The 25,806-nt window shown below is 40.3% G+C and overlaps 1 protein-coding gene across 2 annotated transcripts in view; it reads left to right on the plus strand.

Moving 5' to 3' along the window:
• The window catches only part of heatr5a (HEAT repeat containing 5a), a 150,260-nt gene that overhangs the window by 62,882 nt on the left and 61,572 nt on the right, over positions 1-25,806 (plus strand). For both annotated transcript variants that reach the window (XM_051919998.1, XM_028822013.2), the window contains exons 10-20: positions 3,234-3,484; positions 7,402-7,513; positions 9,659-9,811; positions 12,709-12,808; positions 15,655-15,764; positions 17,117-17,280; positions 20,042-20,214; positions 20,308-20,413; positions 21,139-21,329; positions 22,244-22,403; positions 23,176-23,365. In XM_051919998.1, coding sequence (XP_051775958.1) covers positions 3,234-3,484; positions 7,402-7,513; positions 9,659-9,811; positions 12,709-12,808; positions 15,655-15,764; positions 17,117-17,280; positions 20,042-20,214; positions 20,308-20,413; positions 21,139-21,329; positions 22,244-22,403; positions 23,176-23,365 — 1,710 coding nt within the window. The remainder of the gene's footprint in view (positions 1-3,233; positions 3,485-7,401; positions 7,514-9,658; positions 9,812-12,708; positions 12,809-15,654; positions 15,765-17,116; positions 17,281-20,041; positions 20,215-20,307; positions 20,414-21,138; positions 21,330-22,243; positions 22,404-23,175; positions 23,366-25,806) is intronic.

Below are 25,806 nucleotides of genomic sequence, written 5' to 3' on the forward strand. Positions count from 1 at the left end.
CTGCAAGGCAGCAGTGCTACCACTGTGCCGCCATGCCGGCCTGCTTTCAGTTATTCTTTCTTTTAATAAGTTCCCTTTAAAAAGTGCCTCATTAAAGGTGTCACGTTAAGCACCACACAAAATGTCTAAATAGCATGCAATAAAATGGCAGAACTGTCATGCTGTATTCCTGCTATGTGCTTGTTTAATTAAATTATTTTTCTCTTTTCTTTTGAGCATCTTTATTCTTCTTGCTCATCTACAGTATTATAAATACAATGGGAACAAAATCTGTTGGCATTCTGAAGCTTTATTTGTCGGCCGTTTATCGACGTAATGTTTGTGATGTTGTGGTTAAACAGAATGATACAGCATTGTCCTCTTTTACTGCAGCAGGCTCTGCTTCGGTTACATCTCGTGAAATTTAGAAGCTCGCTGTCCTTTTTCATCTCAAGTTCCCAGAATATCAGTCAATAATCTTTTTAAAGACAACCTTGTTATCTAATAACATGATAGCTAAATTGTGCCTTCATAGAGTCTTGGGATTAATAATATTTCTCTAAGCTGGTGTTTACAGAAAGTAAAAAAGAAAAAAAAAATATTGTATTTAAATAAATACTTTCAACTTTTAGACTTTATCATTTTTTTTCGGTAGTCTACATTGTTATTGGGATCCCTTGTTGAGCTTCTATGTTAAAAATTCTTTCTTGGAAATATCTGCGCAGCCATAGCACTGAATCTGTACAGTTTTATTTTTACAGTCACTTCTATGCTGCCAGACACCCTGTCCCCAAAGCAGTCAAAAATATCAGATTTGCACATGGCATTTACCTCAAGGAAACTGTTAAATTGAATTAAATATATTTTTAATTTGGAGATTATAAGGAGTTTATTAGTTTAAATGTTAAGTGCTTATATGCGATACTTTTGGTTGCATGTCAGCAGGAAATTCATTGAACGTTTGTATTAAGCTACGCGTTCTCACACACATACCCTCTCACCCAAGATTGTCATGGAATTGCCAGTCAGCTAAACAGGATGTCTTTGGAGAAGCTGGAAAAGCTATAAGCGTAAAACTCCACACAGTCACTGACTGAGGCAGAAGCGCTGGCCACCACCCCACCATGCTGCTCACTAGATGAAAGGTGACATTGGAAATGGGTTCTGATGAAACTGACAGCCGGTTGTCTCCTTCATTGACATGACCTAGACCATGAGAAACAGCTCTGTTATAGATAAAGATCGGGAGTGCTCTGCCCACGACTTTCTCATATACACAAGTAATGGAATGGATATTTGAGGAGTAAAGCGCAAGACAATAAGTGTATTTTTATATTATGTACATTAAAAAACAATCAACAACAAATCAAATCAAATTAATAATATATTGAACAATAATAAAAGTAAAGTTGAATAAATCGGACTCTGCAGCTCCATGAATAAAAGGTAAAGTACCACTTCTGGTGTAAAATTTGGTTGACTGAAGTGAAAGCGAACTCAAGTTATCGTGTTTACACAGACAGACATCATTCCAATAATGGTAACTCAGGGAGGTCTACAATGTCGAAATTCATCAAAATCTCGAAATGAAATTTTTGGACGATTACAATACTTTCCCTATACTGCATATATGAGAAAGTAAAAAAGAAACGAGAAGTTAAATTTTATTAAGATATGTTTTAAGCTTGTGTATTAAAAAAAAAAACTGAACACACGTTAACACCAAAATGCATTAATAAAATGAATAGAGTAGTTCAGTTAAATGGATGGAGTGAGTGGTTGATTCTTTCACATTTAATTTTCTGCCTACAGATTAGTGTTGGGTTGGTATTAAAATTTAGAATTTGTTATTGATAGCAGGTTTCAGACCTCAGTACCGATACCAAAAGCAAATAATGGATAACTTTACATCTCCCCCACCCCACCAATAAAACCACACATCTTTTTCATCGGCCTGTTCTACAAATCTACATGACTCCCTGCTATGCTGTCACACTCCGCAAATCATTAATGGGGAGGGATTGCTGGGTGTGGAGGGGAGGCTCACAGTCTCCAGGTCGTTTATATAAATGTATGCGTTCAAAGCGCGGTCTGGGAAAGAGTTTGTTAGGAGATTGGAGATGGATGTAATACGTAATTGTAATACGTATTTTCAATTTAATAATCAAAGAGCATGTTATATGCGTGCATATATTTGTTAGGTGATGCGCAAAATGAGTTTTACCTCTACAGTAATCCCTCACTTATCGCGGGAGATAGCTTCCAAGGCCGACCGCGATAACTGAATTTCTGCGAAGTAGGGACACCATATTTATTTAATTATTTAACGTGTATTTGTACGTTTTTAAACCCTCCCTGTATTGTTTACAACCCACCCTTTACTCTATTAATAACAGGGACAACTGCTAAGCAATATGAAATCGGTGGATAAGTTTACACTTACTGTATAGCGAAGTACATGTAGCTGTATATGACGTGATGATGGTGATGAATATGCTGCGCAATAAAAATGATGACGATGAAGGTGATAATCCCCTGAATGCAGTAGCAGTAGCACGTTAATGCTGAATGAGTGAGATGAGACTTCCTGGTTAATGCAGCACTCCGTCGCTGAGCCAATCAGCAGCACACAGGATCTTAACTGCGTGCTCTGATTGGGTAGCTTCTCAGCCATCTGCCAATAGCATCTCTTGTATGAAATCAACTGGGAAAACCAACTGAGGAAGCAAATACCAGAAGTAAAAAGACCCATTGTCTGCAGAAACCCGCGAAGCAGCGAAAAATCCGCGTTATATATTTAGATATGCTTACATATAAAATCCGCGAAGTCGTGAATCCGCGAAGTAGTGAGGGATTACTGTACTATTGGTTTTTTTTTTTTTTCTGCTTTCTTTCTAAATACCCTGGGCTTGGTAGTGGAAACGTACAACCTATACTTAAGTTTCAAAAACTGTTTGTTTAATGTATATCGAGATTTTAGATAAGTGGCACATACGTATTAACTGATCATTGTTGTTCTATTGTGCTTTTTTTTCATTCTATTCCATGCCTTTTGAGGTGGCTTTGAAGCCTTAAGTGTTAATATGTAATGTGGTCAGACTTTAAATTTCCCCCGTCATAATCTTAAAGCTACTGAATATTGGATCAAATTAAATTCATAAAAATTTTTGAAATTTTTTGGTTCTCTTGCCAGCAGTCAGAATTGCTTAGAATTCATCTACAAACTTTCTTGACATGAGTTCCTTTACTTTCAGGTGTGCTGGATACTGTAGTTTCTGTGCTGCTCCATCCTAGTGTCTCTGCCCGCCTAGCAGCCGCTTGGTGCTTACGCTGCATCGCTGTGGCCCTTCCATCTCAGGTATCGGTTCTTCTGGATCGCTGTTCGGAGCGGCTGAGTGCTCTCAAGTCCTCCCTTGAAGCTGTGGCCGGGTATGGTGCTGCTGTTGCCGCCCTGTTAGAAGCAGCACAACACTCCTCATTAGGGATACCTCATGGGAAAGGCAAGGTAAGAGTTTGCTGTTGCTGGACTGCACGCAGGTCTTGGCTTCAATGCTACCTGTAGCTCTTATTACTGGCAAGTCTGGCCAGAAGTAGGGAGTTTATTAAGAAATAAATACATTTTAGAGCTTTTGCTTATACACGTCAATTATTAAATCTTCTGTATCTATCTCTCTGAAACTCTTTTGTGCCTGTAACACAACCCTATGGAAATGAGATTTGTCTGCAGAGAAACTTTTCAGCCTTTAAAAATTTTTACAAGAATGTGATATAGAACAGTAATATTTTGATGAACTGTGGTACAGTATAATACTATATATATATAATTAAACATTTTATAATGCTATTTATATGGTTAAATGTTTATGTGTGTACATTAGGTTTTTGAAAAAAAATCATGTAATATGTTTTAGTTACATTTACTCAAACAACAACAGTAGTAACATAATATTTTAGAAATGAGATTAGTTTAGACAGAACTTTATTTGTCCTCCGAGGGAATTTTGGCTTTTTATGGAAGCTCTTTAAAGAAATAACTAGGTAGATAAATAAATACACACACATGCTCACTTTGGTCTGAACACACAATGCAAGGACTATAATGCAAGAAAATAAAAAAGAATACTTCTGACTTGGCTGTCATAGTCCCTGTGAAGCGCTATACAGGCATATTGCCTTTGGTATAAAGGAGCCCCAGTCGTGTTACTTGACATACTTCTGCTGAGTAATTCATTGGCTGAAAGTTCTCAGTGTTCATTAGTCAGAGAGAGGATGTGCAGTGTTGTTCATAATGGCACTCAGCTTTGTTTGAATTCTAAGCCATTTTTGCACCCATCAACACCCTGAACCCCCACTTATTTTAGTTTGATGTTCAGCCTCTCATGTGACACCTCTTAAAATGCTTTCTGAAAGTCCAGATAAATAATATCATAAGCTCCACTCTGGCTGTATCGCTCATAGAATTCTAGCACGGTGGTAAACATGACTTCAGTCAAACTCCTTTTCTCTGTCCTTGCCATGTGTTGCTCAATCTTATCCTTAAATTATTCCTTCCATTAATTTTCCTGTGATACCCATTAAGCTTACTGGCCTGTAGTTGCTTGGATCTGTCCGGTCACCTTTTTTATCTAAAGGGATAATATTTGCCATTTTCCAGTTCTTTGGAATTTCCTTACAGTGCAGTGACTTCCTAAAAATATGAGTCAAGGGTTTATATTTGTACTCGCTAAAAATGCAGAAGTTCTCCGATGACTCTGTACTCGTGCGGTATATTGATAAGGGGATGAGACAGAGATGGAGACAGATAAGAGGAGTCTGGGAGAGAACTTCTAGAGTTGTCTGCAGCTAAACAAAGCAAGTGCTTTTTGACTTTCACTACACTAAAGAGCCTCTGTGTCTGGTTACCATTCAGGATGGTCTACTCCTACAAGTACTTGGGGGTCCACATTAATGACAGGTTGGTCTGGTCTCGCAACACAAAGAAACTGTATAAGAAAGGGCAGAGTGGGCTCCTTTCCTTAGGAGACTGTGTTCCTTTACTGTAAGTAATGTCATCCTTCACATCTTCTATGACTATGTGATGGCCGGTGCGATTTTCTACACGGTGGTGTGCTGGGCTAGTAACATCGCTTCGAGAGAGGCCAGTGAGTCAATAAGGTAATTGAAAGGACAAGGTCACCTGTGGGACACACTCTGGGCCCCCTGGAGGTTGTAGTAAAGGAGATGATTTAAACAAAACTGATTGCTATTATGAACAATGCTGCACATCCCCTCTCTGACACACCAACACAGAGGACTCAGCCAACAAAACTTTCAGCAGAAGTTTGTCAAGAAACTCTACAGGGGCTCCTTTATGCCAACAGCAGTACACCTGTATCATACCACACTGTGCCATTCTGTTTTTGTCATTCTGGTGTGTGTTCAGTCCTGGATGTGCGTGCATATTTATTGATCTATTAAGCTATCTGTCCGCCTCTGTAAAAAGTCCGATTTCCCTCTGGGGACAAATAAAGTTCTGTCTAAACATGTAAATTAACCTTTGATCTGAGCATAAGGGAATCTCCAGGCCTTGCCTTAAATAGTGTAAACACAAGGAATCCACGATATACTCATTGATAGGCATATGTAGGTTGATCTGGAGTGTAAAATGAAACTCATTTCTACATTTTTATGTCTGAATGAACAAATAATTTACGGGCAGTTGTCGACTTATGATCATGTTCGGCTCAAACGGACCGGTCGCAAGTTGATCTGGATGTAAAACCGACCGGTCTATGTATTCAAACCTGACGGTATGTATAGTGCTGTATAAGCAGTCCCTTAAGGCCGGAGTTATACTTCACACGATGCGATGCATGCTGCAGCAGACGCTCCTGCTACGCAAGCGTTGAAGTGTTTATACTTGCGCACGTACTTTACATAAATCTGGAGGAATCCGCCAGGTGGCAGTGCGAGATATTATCACAGTGAGAACATGTTTGGCTTCTCTGTGTTGTGAATTGCCTAGAACATCCATTAAATTCTGATGACACCTTAATGCAATATCCCTGAAAAGGATGTTTATTGATTAAATCCATCAATCCAGGGATTTGTCCATTTCAGCTAGCATTGGGCATGAGGCAGAAACAATCCCTGGATGAGGCATCAGCTCATTACAAGGTGAATACAAGCACTCACATACACTGGAGTTATTTTAGTGTCACCAAATCTTAATATCTTTGGAAAGAAACCGGAGCACACTGAGGAAACCCAGCAGGAAAACATGGAAACTCCAGGCAGGGAATACCAGCGACATGACTCCCTGCAAGACAGCAGCGCTACCGGTCCGCCACTGTGTCACCCCATGTGTGTAATTATTAACAGTGTTAAATCGGTAATTTTGTTAAAATAATTATCTGTAAATGTAACCTACATACTTCAGTGTATTTCATCATGAAAGTGATATCAAGTAGAAATCTGAGGATTCTAAATGTGTCTAAAGAGTTGGAATATCATATATTTAATGTGCTCAGTGTGGAGATCTATTGCTGGTGATCCGCTACTGTCAGGACCAGAGGAAGCCCTAGAAAGAAAGACGGCACAGAAGACGGTATGTGAGACTTTTAAAATGTATCGTGTCATTACGATCGAGAATATGCAACGCTTGAATATAAAAGCACCATGAATGCATTTGTATGTCGGCATTTTGCTTCACCACATCGAACCATTCATCAAACATTGAAGCGCGCACACCGATCCTGTAGGATCGGCTTTCTGTCACATGTAGATAGTAACCAGAGACTCTGACGTCACATTCCAACTTTTAGCACACTGTGCCCCCCGACTTTTTGCGGGTACTGCAACTCATGCATGCGTCGCATTAATTTCTGAGGACCTGCTCAGAGGACGCGTGAAACGAACGCTGGAAACGCGTGGCAGCCATGATGCGGGCGCGATCGCATTCTGAGCGTGAAGTATAAAGGAGCCCTTAAAGTCACATGCAGTCGTATTCACTTATTTTCCTCTGTCCTGCTGCTTGATCTCCTTCATTTTTGTGTCAAAATCAGTTGCCTTTTTTCCTGTAATTGTAAGGCAGACATAACTGAACGTAGTCGAAACCACTGCAGGTAATAAACTGAGATCAAGATGAATGAGTCATGGCATACAGAACTGGCATGGCAAAATGTGTCATTTGCCCGTGGGACATGGTAGCAGTCATGAGTCTATTGGTCATAAGATGCATAAGTCCTAAGTTGACAACTGCCTTTATCTTCTGGTTTTGACTTTGGGTTTGCTATGTGTTCTAAATAATTAAATTCTCATTTTTTGTTTTTCTTTTCTCATGGCAGTCAAAAGTTTTTGCATTGTCAAATGCCCCCAGACGACACTGGGTATTTCTACATGCTACTATAAACATATCTAATTGTTTGTTTGTTTTTTTGGTAGGTTGTAGTTGCCTTAGCAGAGGACCTCCTTCGTTCTGCTGCTCAAAACAGTCGTCTTTCAGTACAGAGAACCCAGACTGGTTGGCTTCTGTTGAATGCACTAATGACCTTAGGTACAGTAGATACTTTTATTGTCATTTTTTTACAAACTGTTTTCATTTGCGCTATCTTTTACTTTTTCCATTATTTATTAATATTCAAAGACTTCTCTTCCAAGCTTAATGTCTACTAGTGGTTGGGAAGTTATGACAAGGAGTTTTTGGTGGTTGACAGTGTTGTGCATGCTGCGTACAGTATACAGAGCATTCTCCTTCACGAGTCTGGTGTTACGATAAAACACAAACGTTCTTCATGGCAGAGAGGCCGGTCAGCAAAGGCAAATGCTGGCTTCAAACATCACAGCTTCAAGAACAAAGATAAGAAAATCTGATGAAGAATATCTCACCTTTGGCTTCACTAATACTACTATAGAGAGACTGCAGTGCACTATGACTCTTAAAATATTAACGACATTTTGAAACCCAACAAGTTGAGATGTCACTTGGAAATGTGCTTTCTTCAGATAGAAACTGCAAAACTGTAGCTTTATTAAAATGGAATCTGTGCTTTCAAATGCTCTACTTGCTTCCTTCAAATTGGCCCACCGAGTTTTCCAGTGTGAAAAGCCCCACACTATATTAACGTTACTGATTCAGTTTCAGCTATGGCTGATGAAGCACCAGCTGGGAAAATGAAGGTTTGGGAGAAGCAACTGACTGTAGCAAAGACTGTTTTGTGATAACATTTGTGAAGAAGTGACTTGAATTGAGCATTCAGACTCCAAAACTCTCTTCACGTTTTATCTCAAATTATAAACTTAGAATGTATTAAATGGGGGCGCAGTGTTAGCGCTGCTGCCTCACAGTAAGGAGACCTGGGTTCGCTTTCTGGGTCCTCCCTGCATGGAGTTTGCATGTTCTCCCCGTGTCTGTGTGGGTTTCCTCCCACAGTCCAAAGACATTAAGGTTAGGTGCATTGGCGATTCTAAATTGTCCCTAGTGTGTGCTTGGGGTGTGTGTGTGTGCCCTGCAGTGGGCTGGCACCCTGCTCGGGGTTTGTTTCCTGCCTTGTGCCCTGTGCCGGCTGGGATTTGCTCCAGCAGACTCCCGTGACCCTGTAGTTAGGATATAGCAGGTTGGATAATGGATGGATGGATGTAATAAGCAGTTATATGGGGAATATGTTTTTTTTAAGTTGTTATCCGTATTTTCACCTTAATTTTCATTCTGCTCCTCCAGATGTTCTGGTTATTGAATTGATTCTTTACTAAATTGTGAGTCTGACACTGAAGTCGTTGCTGCTTTCATCATCCCGGGGGTCTGCTGTGCTGGTTGTTAATCATCACTATTAGGGTTAAATGAATGGAGCAAACTACACAGGAAAAGGGAAAATAACAGGAAAACAACAAAAGAGAGTGAAGCATTTATAGCTTTAGAAAAAAAATAGAACTATTTCTAAATGTATTATAAATGTAAAAACCATACTGTTGTGTTTTTCTGAATGGAGAATAAGAGAAGAGTAAAAAAGACTAGCAAATTAAATGAAGTCAGTTGTTAGCAGTTATTATCATCGATTGTGAATCTGGTTGGAACAAAAACCTGCAGCCATTGGGGGGTCCCCAAGACCAAGTTTGGGAACCCCTGGCCTAGATGATGCCGCGTGACGATTGCGGGTGGCAGATACACTAAAAAGGCAAAATTGGGTTGCAAGAAAAACAGTTTAAAAACCCGTGCTTTAAACACCTTGCATTACCCTGCAACTCATCGTCCTTGCCATTCAGTAAGCAATGTCTGAACCACCAGACGTGCACTTCGAGTTACTAACCAGTCCATTCTGCGGAGTTCTTATCCTGGTTTTTCCTGATATTTATGGTTTGAGTTAGATACATCTGAAAATGTGTAGTTTGTTTTTTCCGTTTTGGTTGTTTAGTGATTTTCTGAAAGTGGTGAACTTCCTTTGTTAATGGCTCGTGTGTCCCTGGCCTTCATAACCTAACCTAGTCGCTCGCTGCCTGTGATCCTGTTTTTCTTCCATCTTTTTTGTGCAGAACAACCACGAAACTGTGAAAAATTGTAATTTCTCTGAAGGGTAATTATTTGATTATTTGGACTGTGTTTCATTGATTTAAACTTGGGTTGCCATAATTTTAATTATCAAAAGAAATGTAAGCATCATCTTTGTTAGTGTTTATTGTCATGCTTTCTGTGATGTCTCCGCAGGTCCTACAGTAGTTCATCATCATCTTCCAAGGGTGCTTCTGCTATGGAAGTGTTCATTTCCGCAGTCGACAAAGGATCTTGAAACTGAGAGAAGTCGTGGAGATCCGTTTACATGGCAGGTGACGCTTGAAGGCAGGGCAGGAGCTCTGTGTGGTGAGTTTAACGCCTGGCAGAGTTTTGTTATTTACATTTTATACCTCTAGAAGCTGAAAAAGGAGATTAGCAACTTGTTACGTTTGTGTGATGCCCTGTGCCCTCGGACTAGTGTATATTAGACTCCCAGGCATCTTGTAGTCCATGGCTGAGTGCCAGTGGGATAATGGGGTGCACAGACATATGAGATAGAAGTGCAAAACAAAACTGTCTTTTATTTAAACAAAAGCAGTCATTTATAGTTAACGTCAGTGTGCACTTTCTGCAAAACTGTTCATGTCGGCTCTTACAAAAGAAAATCAAATTTCTTAAAATCCCAATCCTGACTCAAACCTCACTGTTCTTCGTTTGAAAACTAAAGAAGTCCACATCATCACCTTCCCTTGACATTGTAGGCGGCCTGATCAGAAACGCTTCCTGATGCCTTCCTTTCCGCTGAAGCCTTTACAGTGTTCTCCACATTCTTAGATCCTCTGACATCCGCCATTTCCTTTTACACGGTGCCACCAGGATTGGATTGCCACCCACAAGCTTTCCTGTTGACTTAAAATCTCCTCAGCATGCTCCTTATTGATCTGGAAGAGGTACAGTGGGGGAAATAATTATTTGATCCCCTGCTAAATTTGTAAGTTTGCTCACTTACAAAGAAATGAACAGTCTGTAAAGTTTATGGTAGTTTCATTTTAATGGAGAGAGTGACGGAACATCAACCAAAAATCTAGAAAAAGCACATTACATAAAAGTTATTAATAAATTTGCACACCATTGAGAGAAATAAGGATTTGATCCGCTACAACCCAGCCTGAATTCTGGCTTCCACAGATTGGCTGTGTGCCCACGTGGCATAAAGATTACAATCAATCGATCAATCACTGATACTCCTGTTCTCAACTTGTGATGTGTATAAAGCACACCTCTCCACAGAATCCATTTCTTCCATTCCAAACTCTCCAGCACCATGGGCAACACCAGAGAGCCATCAGAGGACGTCGGGGACAAGGCTGGAATGGGCTACAAGACCATCAGCAAGAAGCTTGGTGACAAAGTGACAACTGTTGGTGCGATTATTCAGAAATGGAAGAAATAGAAAATGACCATCAATCGCTTTCGGTCTGGAGCTCCATGCACAATTTTTCCTCCTGGGGCGAGGATGGTCATCAGAAAGGTGAGGGATCAGCCCAAAACTACACAGGAGCTTGTTAATGACCTGAAGGGAGTTGGGACCACAGAACACCATTGGTAACGCACTACGCCGCAATGGATTGAAATCTTGTAGTGCCCGCAAGGTCCCCCTGCTCAAGAAGGCACAGGTACTGCACAGGCCCGTGATGATTCAGAGGTTCACATGCAAACGTATGACGGGAACAGATACCAAAAACACACACTCTATAGTAGCTACTCTGGACCTTAAATACTTTCCCCAAAATGTTTCAAGTCCGGTCACTGCGGGTGTACAGAATCTCATTGACCAAGGGTAAAGCGTGTTTGAGGTATCGTGTTGACACACAGATACACATCATTTTAAAAATGGTGTTTTCAGACTCAGGAAGGTCGAAAACATCAAGTTTCATCCAAATCTCAAGGTTGAATTTTTTCATGATTCCTATGGTCTCTTTACACTGTGTATACAAGAAATTAAAAAGAAAGAAAAAACATCCAATTCATCATTCAGTGAGGCTTTCTGTAGACCAATTGCTGTTGGGAGGCACAGTCGTGTTTCTAGACACCATTCTGCCGAACGTCCTTAGTGTGAGTGTGTTAGAGAGAGGATGTGCAGCATTGTTCATAATGGCACCCAGTGTTGGTTTAATTCTGTCCCTTGCTACGACCTCCAGGGGGTGCAGAGTGCATCCCATACGTGAGCCAGGCATCTCCTGAAGTGATGTGGACCCCCAAGTACTTGGAGCAGCACACCACCTCTTCATCTAATCCTTGAACAGTGACCAGGCATAGAGGCTCTTTGGTGTGGTAAAAGTCAGTAAACATTTCTTTGGGTTTGCTGCTGTTAAGATGTAGCCAGTTGTCTTTGCACCAAGAAACACAGTTCTCCACCGGCCTCCACTTCTCAGTCTCCTTACCCTTATCTGTGCCCCCCATAAGTGCAGAATCATTGGAGGATTTCTACAAGTGACGTGACCTGCTGTTTTGTCAGAGCTGTACAGAATGAGGAGGAAAGGTGACGGGCCTGTTCCTTGTGATGCTCCTGTTAGAGAGATATCAATAATAAAGAGACACTGCTCACATTTCAAGGTGCACCTCCCAGCATGCACGAGAGCGCATATTATGGGATGTTCAAAAGCGAAAGAGATGCACGTGTACTACAGTAGTCATTTCCGAGTAGAGAAACATTTGTTTGTGATAACTAAGAGTCAGTAGTGTCCTGAATTGTGTAGAATTCTCTGCATCATTTACCAGTGTCCTGACCGACACTCCGGAGTGAACACTACAAGTCCTGAACACACTACAGATACAGTAGTCCTTTGTTACAACTCCGGTGTTGATAAACAGTCCTTGAGTCTCACACACTGATGGTCTGCCCAACAGATGGTCCATCATCCACGGCACACAGGCTCATCCACATGCATATCATAAAGTGTGTTTTATTAAATGTTATTTTACATGAGCATGCTGTCAAGGTAACATGCTAGGTTACTTTCTATATGACTTTAGTCTGTAAAAGATTCTTTTAGGATAGATAGATAGGTAGATAGATATGTAAGGCACTATATAACAGATGAGTGAAAGGCACCATATAATAGAGCATAAGGCACTATATAATAGGTGCATGGATGGACGTACTGTACTTTATATTTTATTTGTCCCCAACTTTATAGAAGTATTGGTTTGTGATAAAAGAAACTGTCAGGAATGTGTAATTAGTCTCTTTCTTTGTTTAGCTATGAAGAATTTTGTTTTACATTGTGGTGACCTTCTTACTGAAGAAGTTAATCAAAGGTTGCTTCCACCTCTTTCTTCAGCTATAACTTTATTAACACAGTAAGTAATGCTTCTCCGTCCATGATTTTCTGCACTTTGGTAAGGATTTTACTTAAGCTGAGTTTTAAAGTCTAAAAACACTAAGTGTACAACCACTGATATATTATAAATTGTGCTTCTGGACTTTGGTTAAGAGTTTTAACTGGTTTCATCCAATTAAAAACAAACGTTTAATTTGTGTGCCTCTTATGTACTTTAAAATAACAAATACATAGCAGTTGTTTCAGTTTTACATCACAAAGGTTGTCCAGTCATTAGTTTCAGTTTGCATAGTTTAAAGTTACTCATAAAGTGATTTTCTTATTGTTGTGTTAAATGAAATGCCTTCTTTAGGCTGGAGACTGTGTCAGTTATTGTTAGTATTATTTTTTTGTTTTTAATTTATAAAGTTTTCCATTGATGAATATTAGGTTGGTCATCGTTCAAAGAGTTGCACAATTACCGATTATAGTACGTAATGTTAACGTAGATTCGTTGTTCAAATGTTCCATTGGTAGATCCGATGACTTGCCGAGGATCACCAGGGGCCTTATGTACTGTATAAATGGTGCGTACACACAAAAATGTTGCATAAGAACGTTTCCACGTTCAAATCGTTATGTACTAAACCTAAACTTGGCGTAAAGCCACGCTAATACCCTGTCGTACGCAAGTTCTGTGCTCGATTTTGCAGACTGGCGGTACCAAAATAAACTACGTGATTAAAGTGGAAATTTTGAGATTAAAGTTGACATTTTGTGCTTTTTTCCCCCACTGTGTGCCTATTTTTTTTGTCTGTACCCTAATAAGCTGTCATATGACACTCAGATGGTGGGCTACGGCTCGCATTTTCACGGCGACTTTGAAATCTGAAAACTTCTTTTTTTTTTTTTGGGCACTGTGCGACTTTGTGAACTTGATCTTACGAGTTTCTCCGACCTGCTATGTCACTCGAACAACTTCCTTTTGTTGATTATACCACTGTTTAAACCAACAAATAGTAGGTTTTTCCTTGCCTCCACTTGGTATTCGCTGAAATTCTTCTATTTTCCCCCCATGCTTTTCCCATTGTCTTTTCACATGAGGCTGAGCTTAAGGGCTATTTATATTGATTTGCATATTCAAAGAGGCGTAATTCTGGGAGGAGTTGGGGCGGGACAGCAGGTGCGTGCACGTGCGTTACTTTTCACGCTGACCGGGATTTATGTAGTGGAAGAACGTGGAAGTTTGCGTACGCACAGATTTATGCATCTGGATTTTTTTGTGCGTACGCACATTCCCGCTTTTGTGCTTACGCCATGTTATAGTGTGAGTTCTATGCACAGCGTTATACATGAGGCCCCAGGTGATTCAAATAGAATGGTTGAAACTAGCGACCTTATAATTTGCTGTCCGTTCCATAGACTTGAGGATATTCTTGAGAGAATATATAAGAGGGTGCTCTTTAATTTTAAATCTAATAGGGAACTGCAGCAAAGTTTCAGGGTGATTGTGTTTTAGATGTATCTACAAATTGCTGTTTTAAAACTCGTAACGACTACCCTTTTGAAACACAGTAGCCTCTTTTAAGCTTTCAGGCCCTCCTTTGATACTGAAATGAGTTCAAACTGCATCGGTTTCACAGTAATGTCTGTCTTTGTGTCACTCCTTCTTTTTATTCTTGCCTGAGGTCACTAGTGGGGTGGCATCTTGTTTCTCCATGACACTGTAACTGTGACTAAGGGCAGAAACTGTCCAATCCTCACTCGTAAAAACATTCTCAAGTGCAATGGATTTTCATAGCTTTGGTTCCTCCAGTTAGGGTCAGTGACACCTATGGGTTGTTAGTGTTTGTTACACATGTATTCTTTATATTAAGTAGAATATTTTGTGGCCATTGTTCCACACTTTAAGAGTCCAATTAACGAGCATTTTGTTTTGTAAAAGTTTTTTTTTCCCTGTTAGATCTTTTTCCTTCTGCTTCTTGTCAAGGTGGAGGTTTGTTGTTGCCCTTTGTGGGGTTTTCCTTCCATCTTGATTAACCTTCTGGGGTGTGACGTCTCTCTTCTAGCTGATCATCTTTTACATCTCTTAAGGGGTCTTTGAACAGCAACAGTATTTGAGATATGTAAAGATAACGTGTCCTCCTGTGGTATTTTTATGTTTCTGGGAACATAAGAGGAAAAGATGAGGTGAATTGTTATACAATATACTGCATGGAAGTGAAAGTATTATTCTGGAAAAAGGACATGAGAGAGGCAAATTGGTGTCTGTTTATCTCCATAATGCTGAGATGATATCGCTGAGTAAACTGACATGTCCAGGCCCAGATGGCTCTTCTTCCTCGCTCTGTCTGCTCAGTCACTTAAATGGTTGGTTTCGAGAGCTGAGAGCCTCTACAGGGTGTCCTGATTCATTGTTCAAATTTTGCTGCAGAAAATGAAAAAAGAAAACACGCTGTAAAAATCTGTATTCTTCACAAATAAGGAGTGTATCTTTATGTTAGGCTGGCTAACCATCTATCGGTACAGGACTAAAACCAATAGTAATAATGAAAATAAAAATCCTTGGTTTTATTATTATTTAACTTGTTTGGCAAATATTCAATTAGCATCCAGAATTGTAACCTGTGTTCAAATTTATTGGAACAAGTCTATGCTTTAATAACATTTAAATTTGAATTTTTGTCTAATTGCCCATCCTGTTTTGCATGCAGTTTCATTGTGTGAATTGAAATGAACTAAGGCATAATTAATAGAAATAAATGAACCAAAGTATAGAGCTACAGTGAGATTTCAAAGCCCTAGTCAACCTGGATACGGCAAATTGGTCAAATGCTTTCATGAAAATGAATCAAAGATTAAAAAGTACGTGTCCTCATTTTCCAGGTTGCCTTTACTTACTAAATCATATGGAAATACCTTGAAGAATATAATTGTGCTCTTTAAACAAAGACTTTATGAGATCCTTGCTTTGCTGCCCAAAAAGACCTATGAAGGTACGTAACTCCTATTCTTATGCCTTTACTGTCCGTGTGTTTTCGGTTTGACATACTAATATTAGGGCTGTACCATTTGTTGACGTGTTTGTATTAAATTAAATCAATTACTCTCTTACTTACAAATGTTGTTTTTGTGTTTTACTTTATTTTAGAGCGGTAAGAAAAAAAATAACTGCCACAATAGGCTTTAGCTCTTTCACCATGACACTGTTCTAAAGCAGCGACTTCTGAAAGTGAATGAATAATAGTCCGTACATCAGGGATTCCCAACCTGGGGTGCCTGCACCATAAGGGGATGTGAGATGGCATTTCAGCGGGTGTGACAAAGAGAGAGAGGCTGTGTCGCAATTCACCAAAATTGAGTGATGTGCGTTGCTCGACTTTATTGTGGTGTCTTGCCATATGCCGTTGTTTGTTGATAATTTATTAGGTAGTGTTCCTGTTCTGTGATATGAAAAGAATCGAGCCTTGTGCAATGGTTACCTGTGAATGAGCTACAGGAACGCACGTTTTCACGAGTTCCTTGCTGCGGGGCAGAGTGTTCATAGAGGCGAATAACTTTTTTTTAAGAGAGTCGAAGTTGGACCTTTCAATAATCCATAGGGAAGGGCGAAGTCTAGTATTGATTTCTGTGCAAGCCCTGATCATGAAATGTTACCAACGTCAGGGTTTGATTGACATTTTTTGCCATCAAGGGGTCTAAATTGGTTGCAACACCTGGTGCTTACATTCAACCCATCTGTGCTGCTGGCAGTCCTGGCAGTAGCGCAGCAATTTTAATTGTGTGGCGCGTCTGTTTTTGAACTGCAGTGCAGGTGTTAATGGGTGGTCAGGGGGATAAGGCTTGTCAACTGGTTTCATTGCTTAGCAGCACACCGGCACCCATTCTGTCACGGGGGTCTTCAATCTCCCAGACCCCTCAATCACTGATCGTATGTCATTTCCTTGCTGCATTTGATGCTTTGCGGGATACCCCAACCCCTGGATTGTCACGGGGAACACATTTACAAGATTACCAAGATGTATAAAGGTAAATTGCTTAATTTATATTTAAATTAGATTTAAATTTTATGCAGAGTTAAAAGCTTTTTTTATTTTTAAGTTCATTTTGTTCATCCATGTGGCTCAGTTTGTGGTTCAGACATTAGAAGTTTGACTTCACTTGTGTAGGGTGCAAACGTAAATCAAACATATTTATGGGTGCAAGCATAGAAAAGGTTAGGATCTACTGGTTTACAGTTTTAGCTTTATAATTTAGGTTAATTGTTTGATAATTACTTTATCTTAGTAAAGATTGAATGGCTAGTGATAAATGAGAAATCTTCTCTTTCACCTAATCGTGTTCACAGGAAGAACTGACACAATCCTTAAACAGTTAGCTATGGACCTGACTGGCCTTGAACAATCGACTTCACATGCAGCGTTTCTCCTTCCTCCTCTTTGCCATCCTGATGATATGCTTCTCCTTGGGTCTACACTTCAAGAAACAGACCACCGGTTCATTGAAGAGCAGGTGATAACGTTTTGCCGTCTTTATAGACCCTCCAGTTTTCAGTACCTTTTTGTAGAAGCTCTTTTTATTCTAAGAAATGTACTATTTCAAGTTATTCATTTTCTCGTACATCACTGTCTGTAGCTAATTGTCTTGACCCCTGCATCTGTTTGTACAAAAGCCCGACCTTCTAAACATCCAATCATGTCCTTTAAACTGTCTTATCAATATGCTAATGTAACATCTTGAGCTTAATGGATTAAACAGGCAGGAAAACAGTAGTTTGAAACTGATTAACATAAGTGGAGCCCAGCAATACTTGTTCATTAACTCATTGTTCATCTGTGGACTCTGAACTATAGCCAGTTGACAAAAACTCCAGTCACTAACATCCCTGGAGAAAATAAACCTCTCGGGAGTCCATGGTCTGTTATACCAGAGAAAGTCTAAAACAGAATCAGGCCCTGTCAGAGTCCTGGTTACTTTTCCCAACTGGCCACCTGCTCCCTCTGGGTATTCTGCAATGTACTGTGCTGGGCTGTCCAGTCTGATGGTAGAATCTTTCCTTCTGATGGTTCCTTAGATGGCTTTGCCATGGACAGGAGAACCGCTTAGCAGTAGAGCAGAGGTATCAAGTGCCACAATAGGATACTGAGAAGAGAAAAAGTATAGATGGTAATTATTAATTGGAGCAAAGGTCTGATGTACGGTTTGCATATTTATAGCTAGAAACCCACCAAAGGAGAAAATGAATGAATCACATATTTTACAATAGTCTTTTATTCCTGAGCTTTTGACACCATGAGAGGAAAATGATTAGACAGACGGGAATCAAAGGCAATATATAGCAAAAGAAGAAAGGGTGGGTGAAAGAGAGGTGGATTTGTATGGTGGGGTTTAGAGGAAAAGAACATCCAAATTATAAAAGAAGACTTAAGTCCAACACCATGTGTCCTGTTTACATTAACTTATTTCCCCCAGCGCCTTATGATCTTGTGAGGCCAGTATGACATGACAGAGTTGTTGCTGCTGTGTTGAATGTGGAATATCACTACTCAATCGTGTATGTGCAGAGGTTCCTTACGTGCGTAATGTAAGTGTACTCCACCTCACATTTGACTTTGCTTCCCAGTCTGCTTTGTTCATCCATGGTGACTCTACCCAATGGATACTTGAGATGGATTTGTCCTTAACATATTGAGAATACTATAAAAATACTTAGTTGTTCTCCCTTGAATCATTAGACGCTGTGTCTTCACTGTTGGATTAAGCATGTTATGTTCCTTGCTATGTAGCACAGATCAGGCAGTGACAGGAACCAGACCCATGAGTATGTAAAGCTCAAACAGAGATTTGCTAGTTTGGAGCACTGCAGTGGCACAAACTGATCTTTAAATCCTGTTGGCCTAAGCCCCAGCTGGCTCACTGGCCATGCACAGAGTCCATATAAGTTAAGTGCGCAGAGGCCAATAGCATGCGTAATTAGCCACTCAGTGGTGCAGCAGTCAAAACTTACCTTAAAGTAGCCCAACCCCTCCCCGACATAGAGTCAAAAAACACATGCCCCCCAGTGAAATAATAATAATGATAATTAATGTTTGTACAGTAGCTTCTTAATGGAAGGAAAAAGTGCAAAGCATTTACACTGTGCCACGTGGATAATTGTGAATGCCAGCTGAAATGCAGCTTCAGAAATTTCTGCATGGTACAGCCAATTAGTGCCCTGAAGACTGCAACTCTATTAGGTCGGTCTGTCTGTCTGTCGCCTTTCACGTCTGTCTGTCTGTCTTACTTTTTGCTAGCTTGTGGCTATCATTCAGTCTGCATCTTTTGTTGCTTGAGACGCGATGGTGCAGTAGTTAGCTCAGGTGATATCTTTGGCCACAGTAATTGGTCCAGCATAGTTGGCAGATACTTGCCTACCCCTCAGGAGCATTTCAAGGACCACTGCACCATTACAATCCACTAAAACTAGTTCAATTCCTCCTTCCTTGTTGAATTCTATACGTGTCGCTGAGTTCTTCAAAATTTCCAAAGAATTCGACGAATGGTTTGCTCATCGCTAATAAGCATTTGTTGAACAAACCTAAACCAGCTGTGAGTGTATATTGGCCAGCAGGTGTCTGACTTTCCTCCAGACATGCTTCTTTATCATTGCTACGGGTATCAGCCATGTATAGTCTGAAAGGGCCCTGTTGATGACTTGGTAGAGAGAGCTGCACTAAGCTGTGATTGGTAGATGTCATGACAGCTGACGTAGGACCTTTTGTACGCAGTAAGGGAAGCCATCAAGCTAAAGGCTGAGGTCTTTTGTGCCCTAGTATGTTTCAGGCAAATCATGTTCACTGCCTCAGGAATGGTAGACGGGACATCAATGAGGCTGTTAAAAGCACATCAGGGGGATATCACCCAGAGGTGAAAGAAGCATTATGGGAAAGGGCTGAATAAAGTGCCTACTTGAAAAAGATTCAAAAGGAACAAAATGGATCTGGTCTCCTCTGTGGGACAGTGGACCAATTCTTCCTCCTTGTGTACATTTTTGAAAAGTGTCATGGGAGTTTTCCTATCCTATACATATTAGCTAATAATAAGAAATCTGTTAATTTTTGTTTGACTGCTACAGGCGTATTTATCAATCCCTCTGGGTGCCTTATTTAATTTGTTTTTGAATTTCTTTAGAAACTCCACTTCAGTGAGATGCCAGCTTGTCCCAGACCTTTATCACTTCTGATTACGATCCAAAATTTCTAGTCCTCTAATGGTGGTATTTTCATTCTTCCAGTTACTTCAAGGTGGCCTGGCAGGAGGAAGCCTAGAGTATGACCCCTTTGCGATATGCCAGAGGTTATCCAGTGTGGATATGGTGCCCGTGCCTCTTTGTCCTGCAGCATCTGCCATCGTTGCAGCCGTCAATCTGTTTGGTGTCATGTTCCCTCGCCTTTCACAGATACAAAGGTAAATGGAAGATGTTTGATTTGCACACGCCAAACAAGTGTTGTTCTCCAGTGCAGCAGCTTTATCTAAAATTGCCTGATTGTACTGTTCTAGAACCCAAGTCCTGGAACTGTTCTGTGACGCAATCAAGCAAGTTAAAGCCTCCCGACAGGAGCTGGTGCAGATTCATGTCATTTCTGCTTTCTGCACTGCCTTAAAGGTATTGACTACAGTTCAGTTCATTGTATGTATTGCATTTAATACTTTGCCTGCCTTGTTGACATCTGTGGCTGCCAGTCAGTAAGCACTGGTCTCTCTTCTCTGGTTGACCGTATTCTATAAGGAAAGACAAAGCTCCTGATTTGTTTATATCTTAAATGTATTGTTTTACAGTTTACATCATTGATAATGGCTCGAAGTTAAGATTTGTGTGCATTCCCATCTATCTTTGTATCATCAAATTCATGCCAGCATACATTTGAATGTGCCATTGTGGGTTGGTGTCTAAATGTTATCAGAGTATTCCCAGGTCAGAATTGGGTTTACTTGGTGTGTGATAAAAAGAGAATTCAAATTTCATCTTTATTACAATGCTTGGCTTAAAACATGGGTCTCTAATGGATTATGAAAGGCTTTAAAAAGGAGAGCGCATTGCTCTTGTCTCATGATCTATACATGAGTTACAAATGTAGATCAGAAACCAGAGCATTATGGGAGCACAGCCTGCTGTGAAGGATTGACGCATAACTCACTAAAACCTGCTTATCTCCTCTAATTTTCAATAAAGTGAACTGTAAATAGTTATTTAGTAAAGTTAACATTTTCCGCATATTATGCATATCAAACAATTTCGTCTCCTGTCTCTTTTAGAATCCAGCTAATGAATATTTGTTATTGAATGTGTCATAATGAATTTCTGCTTTCTTTTTATTTGATTGAACAAAGTGTTTGGTGAATTGCCGGACAGGTTTAGGTGCAGACGAAGTGCAGAAGCCCGCGTTGTCCCTTTTGATGGGCGCTTTGGAAAGCGCCAGCCCTCTCCTGCGATGTGTTGCTGCAGAGGCTTTGTCTCGACTGGTGCAAGTCGTCAATGATAACGCTTTTACGCTCGGCGTGGCCCAGATCAGTTTTGACAGGTAAGCAGACAAGATTCTGAAAGCGACGTTTGTTCTCCTTCTTACTACTTCTATGTAAATGTTATGTAAATTAGCATTTTGCAGGTGAACCAAAGAAAATGACCAAGTCCTTGCCTTTTGTTTTATAATTTTCATATGAGAAAGAAGATTGTTGCGATTTGTAATTTATTATAACCTTGCTCAAAGATTTGTTCATCTTTAAGTGAATTCATTCTTCCATCCACCCACAAAATAGTCCTTACGCCTTTGGGTGCCATTCAAGTAAACGGTATCATAATACATTCCCAGTAGCAGTGTTTCTCCCCAAAAATCATTTATAGTTACTGTGATGCTACAGCCTCAGGTGGAGGCAGCAGATCAAGGAGGTCAGTCCGTACGTTCTGTCCTTACTTACAGTTTCCAGTTCTCACCCTTCTCATTTTGTTAAATTCTGTAAATTACTGATGAGTAATTGTGCATTAAAATAGCCTACCAAATAATAAATAAATTATCAAGTCAATGTACAGAAATATATTGTGATTGGGCTTTTATTGTACTGTGGCCATGCTAACAACAAGTAAGGCCAGGCCCGGTCTTAGGTATTATGGGGCCCTAGGCGAAAGGGGGGTGGAGCCCCCCTGGAAGCTCTGTGAAATGCGTGAAAATTAGACCAAGGAGTGGATCCGGGGCCCTAGGCGGTCGCCTACTTCGCCTATGCCTAAGGCCGGGCCTGATTGGGACAAATGATACTGTAGTATATTTAAGTATATATGACAATTGCTCACTCGGACAATTTGTTTTGGGGGCCCCCAAGAAGGCGGGGGCCCTAAGCTATAGCTTGTGTAGCTTATACGTAAATCCTGCACTGAGTAAGGCATGTACTTGCACAGTTGTATTCTCTGGTCCATCTGTTTCCATTTTAACTTATTTTTCAGGTTGAAAACAGCCAGGGATGTTGTGTCACGAACAGGCCATTCCTTGGCTTTGGGAACTTTGTATCGGTACATGGGAGGAACCATTTCAAGCCAGCACCTCGGTGCCTGCGTCGGAGTTCTTTATACTCTTTCTCAGGACAACACCTCCCCTGAAGTACAGGTAAAGTTATAACGATTAATATTGTAAACCATTGTCATGTGAAACTGTCGGTCTGTCTATCATATAGTGCCTTTCATAGCTCTATCTGTCTGTCTGTATCATATCTATCTCATATCTATCTGTCTAATATCGCAAGAAACTCTTACTTAATTTCCACATACTGTAGTTTTTGCAATCAATCAATTAACTATGGCGAGCCGGTATGGCCTTGTGGTTAAGGCTTTGGTTTGCATAGGTTTTTTTTTTTTTTTTAATTTTTTTAATTAATTTTTATTTAAATCCACACCAGTGACTCCCATTATAGTCCTCAGCATATCACTTTGCCTTTGCTTCATTTGTAAAAACAAAACAGATATTTGTCTATAGTTCGTTCTGCAAGTGTCATGTGCCATGAAATACAGACCAATGTGGAATGGCACTACTGTATGTAGATTTACTGTTGTGTTCATGGCCTGTGTGGACTTTAAACATTGTTGATTATGGACTCCGTTGGCAACTCCAGCTTTGATTAGTTTATTCTGTATTTACTGAGTATTTAAGGTATTTGACACCCAGTGCATTTTGCTTTGTGTCCTCTTGTTTATGAAGTATCTTTAGCTGTCTTGTTATACTGTGACAGTCACAAAGGTTTTCAACAGGTCTAAATTACAAAGATTCAGATTTTTCTTCGTTTGTAAAACTCTTACCTTTTTTTAATAAAAACATTTATAAGTTTCAAGATCTGATTTAGTTAATTTCTATTTGTGCTGAAATGTGTTACATTGTATTATAGATGTGGGCATTGCACTCTCTGTCACTCCTCATAGACACTGGTGGGCAGTTATACCATATCCACATGGAGCAGACCTTTGCACTTGTTTTACTGCTGCTGTTAACAGTGCCTCCTACTCATGTAGAAGTTCATCAGAGCCTTGGCCGCTGCCTAAATGCACTTATTACTGCACTTGGACCAGAACTACAAGGTACAGTACTTTTGTAGTCATTAATGCACTATACTTGTGTATGTTGTGTCGTCGCTATTTGACAAGCAGAATTTCCTTCTAGGGGGCAGCACGGTGGTGTAGTGGTAGCGCTGCTGCCTCGCAGTAACAAGGCCAGGGTTTGTGTTCCGTGTCCTCCCTGTGTGGAGTTTGCATGTTCTCCCCTTGTCTGTGTGGGTTTCCTCCCACAGTCCAAAGATTTGCAGGTTAGGTGGATTGGCAATCCTAAATTGGCCCGTGTGTGTGCGCTTGCTTGCTCTGCGATGGACTTGGTGCCCTGTCCACAGTTTGTTCCTGTCTTGTGCCCCGTGCTAGCTGGGGTTGGCTCCAGTACCCCCCCCACAACCTGGCTTAGGACTAAGTGTGTTAGAAAATGACAGACTGACTGAATTTCCTTCTAGCGGCCGAACTACTGAACTGCATATCACAAATGTGCCACCTCAATACCTTGAGCAGGTCGATTCATCTACAAGTGAACATGTTGATGAATATGCAAAGGACAGTGATATGCGTTTGGGATCTGGAAGTTGCTTTGAGTGAAATAAGGCTTGTCCTTCAAAATGTTTTATGATCTGTTAGAAGACTGGTAATATTTTGAATTAATTCATTAATGCAGCTGAATTTAATCTTTTATACTACACATCCATTGAGCTACGTGTGTTTACCAACAAAGCATAACAACATCATTTATTTGCTTCACCTAATGTCAAAGAAGTAAATATAAGAAAAGAAAAACAAATTCAATTATCTGAGAATAATAACAAAATATAAATTGATTTGGGCTCATATAGATATTCAATTAGATAGATAGATCTTTATTGTCATTGTCACTTTTACAAAGGAACAATGTAATTGAAGGTGCAGTCGACTCAGTGTGAGGCATAAGAGTTAAAAAGACAAGAAGAGGAAAAAAATAACAAACTGAAATAATAAAAGTACTTTACAAAATATACAAATTTCACTTGTTATATATACAAATTGCACTGGTTAACGTAAGGTTTATATTACACATTTAGAGAATGATACGGAGCAGTTTGATTCTGAGTTCAGAGCCATGATTGCTTTTGGATAAAAGCTATTTTTAAGGCAGTTTCTCCTGGTTTTCATTGCTCTGTATTTCTTGCCCGATGGCAAAAGCTGGAAGAAGCAATGACCAGGATGTGATGAATCCTGGGAAATGTCTGTTGCTTTTTTGCGGCATCAGGAGGTGTAGATTTGTTCCAGAGTGGGGAGGGTACAACCACTTGTTCTCTCCGTTGTCCTGACGACCCTGTGGAGCGCTTTCCTTTCTGAGGAGGTGCAGCTGCCTTACCACTCACACACAGTCCGTATGCGAGCACACTCTCCATGGAACAGTGATAAAAGGCAAGGAGCAGATTTTTGGGGAGATGGTGCTTCATGAGGATTCTCAGAAAATATAGTCTCTGCTGCGCCTTCTTCAGCAGCTCCTTGGTGTTGGCCCTCCAGATCAGCTCAATGCCCAGAAACCTAAACACCCGGACCCTCTCCAATCAGACCCCGCCAATGATGAGTGGCTGGATGTCAGCTTTGTATTTTCTAAACTCAACAACAAGCTCCTTCGTTTTTGTGGTGGTACTAATTTTTTGTGGTACTAATTAGTAGATTAGTGGAGTCCTTTTCCTCTTTAATGAAACCCGTGTGTGTGTCCAGTGTCCGTGTGTGTGTGTGTCTTCTGGTGAAGTGCGCATGCGCAGGGCACGGTGTGATGCTTCAAAGGCCGCCTGACGCGTCACACAAGACAGAGAGGGCGGGACATATAAAATATCACGTGGCAGATCCAATCGGATTTCGGTAAATGAGGTAAGACCTAAAACAGAAAACACGAAAAATCCAATCGGGTACTGAGACGCGGAGACCAGCTTCCCCATTGTTGTGCAAGTGTTCACTCTGAGGATGTCAGATTTGCGATTAAGAAGCTTGGCCCGGTGAAGTGTAAAGTACAAGTAGATTTATTTTCACGCACATTACATCAGTTGCTGGGGAGAATCTGCTGATTGCCCACTGTTGTGACAGAAAATTAAACGCATATTACGGATAGCAAAGCCAGTATTACTGTCAGAGAAAATTACAGGCATTTTACGGAAAAAATTTAGTGAGGTAAAAGGTCCCTTGCCATTTAATATAGACTGTTCCTACTAATGTTTATGGACTACTGTTCTAGCGCCCGTTATTGTAACGGGCTTAATGTCTAGTATATAGTAATGTACTCTAAGTTTCTAAAGGTGAGTTATGATAATAACTCAGGTGGCTGGAAGGACAGAAAAAGCAAAAAAAAACTTCACATAACGTAGAGGGGAAAAAAAAAAACACAAAATCTGCAGGGGTTCAAAATCGGAAGACCAGCCAGCCCCTAGTGGGCATTCTACCCTCCTTTAATGTTCTTAATTCATTCCTGATTGTTT

This window comes from Erpetoichthys calabaricus, chromosome 16, assembly GCF_900747795.2.
Source record: "Erpetoichthys calabaricus chromosome 16, fErpCal1.3, whole genome shotgun sequence".
Classification (NCBI taxonomy): domain Eukaryota; kingdom Metazoa; phylum Chordata; class Cladistia; order Polypteriformes; family Polypteridae; genus Erpetoichthys; species Erpetoichthys calabaricus.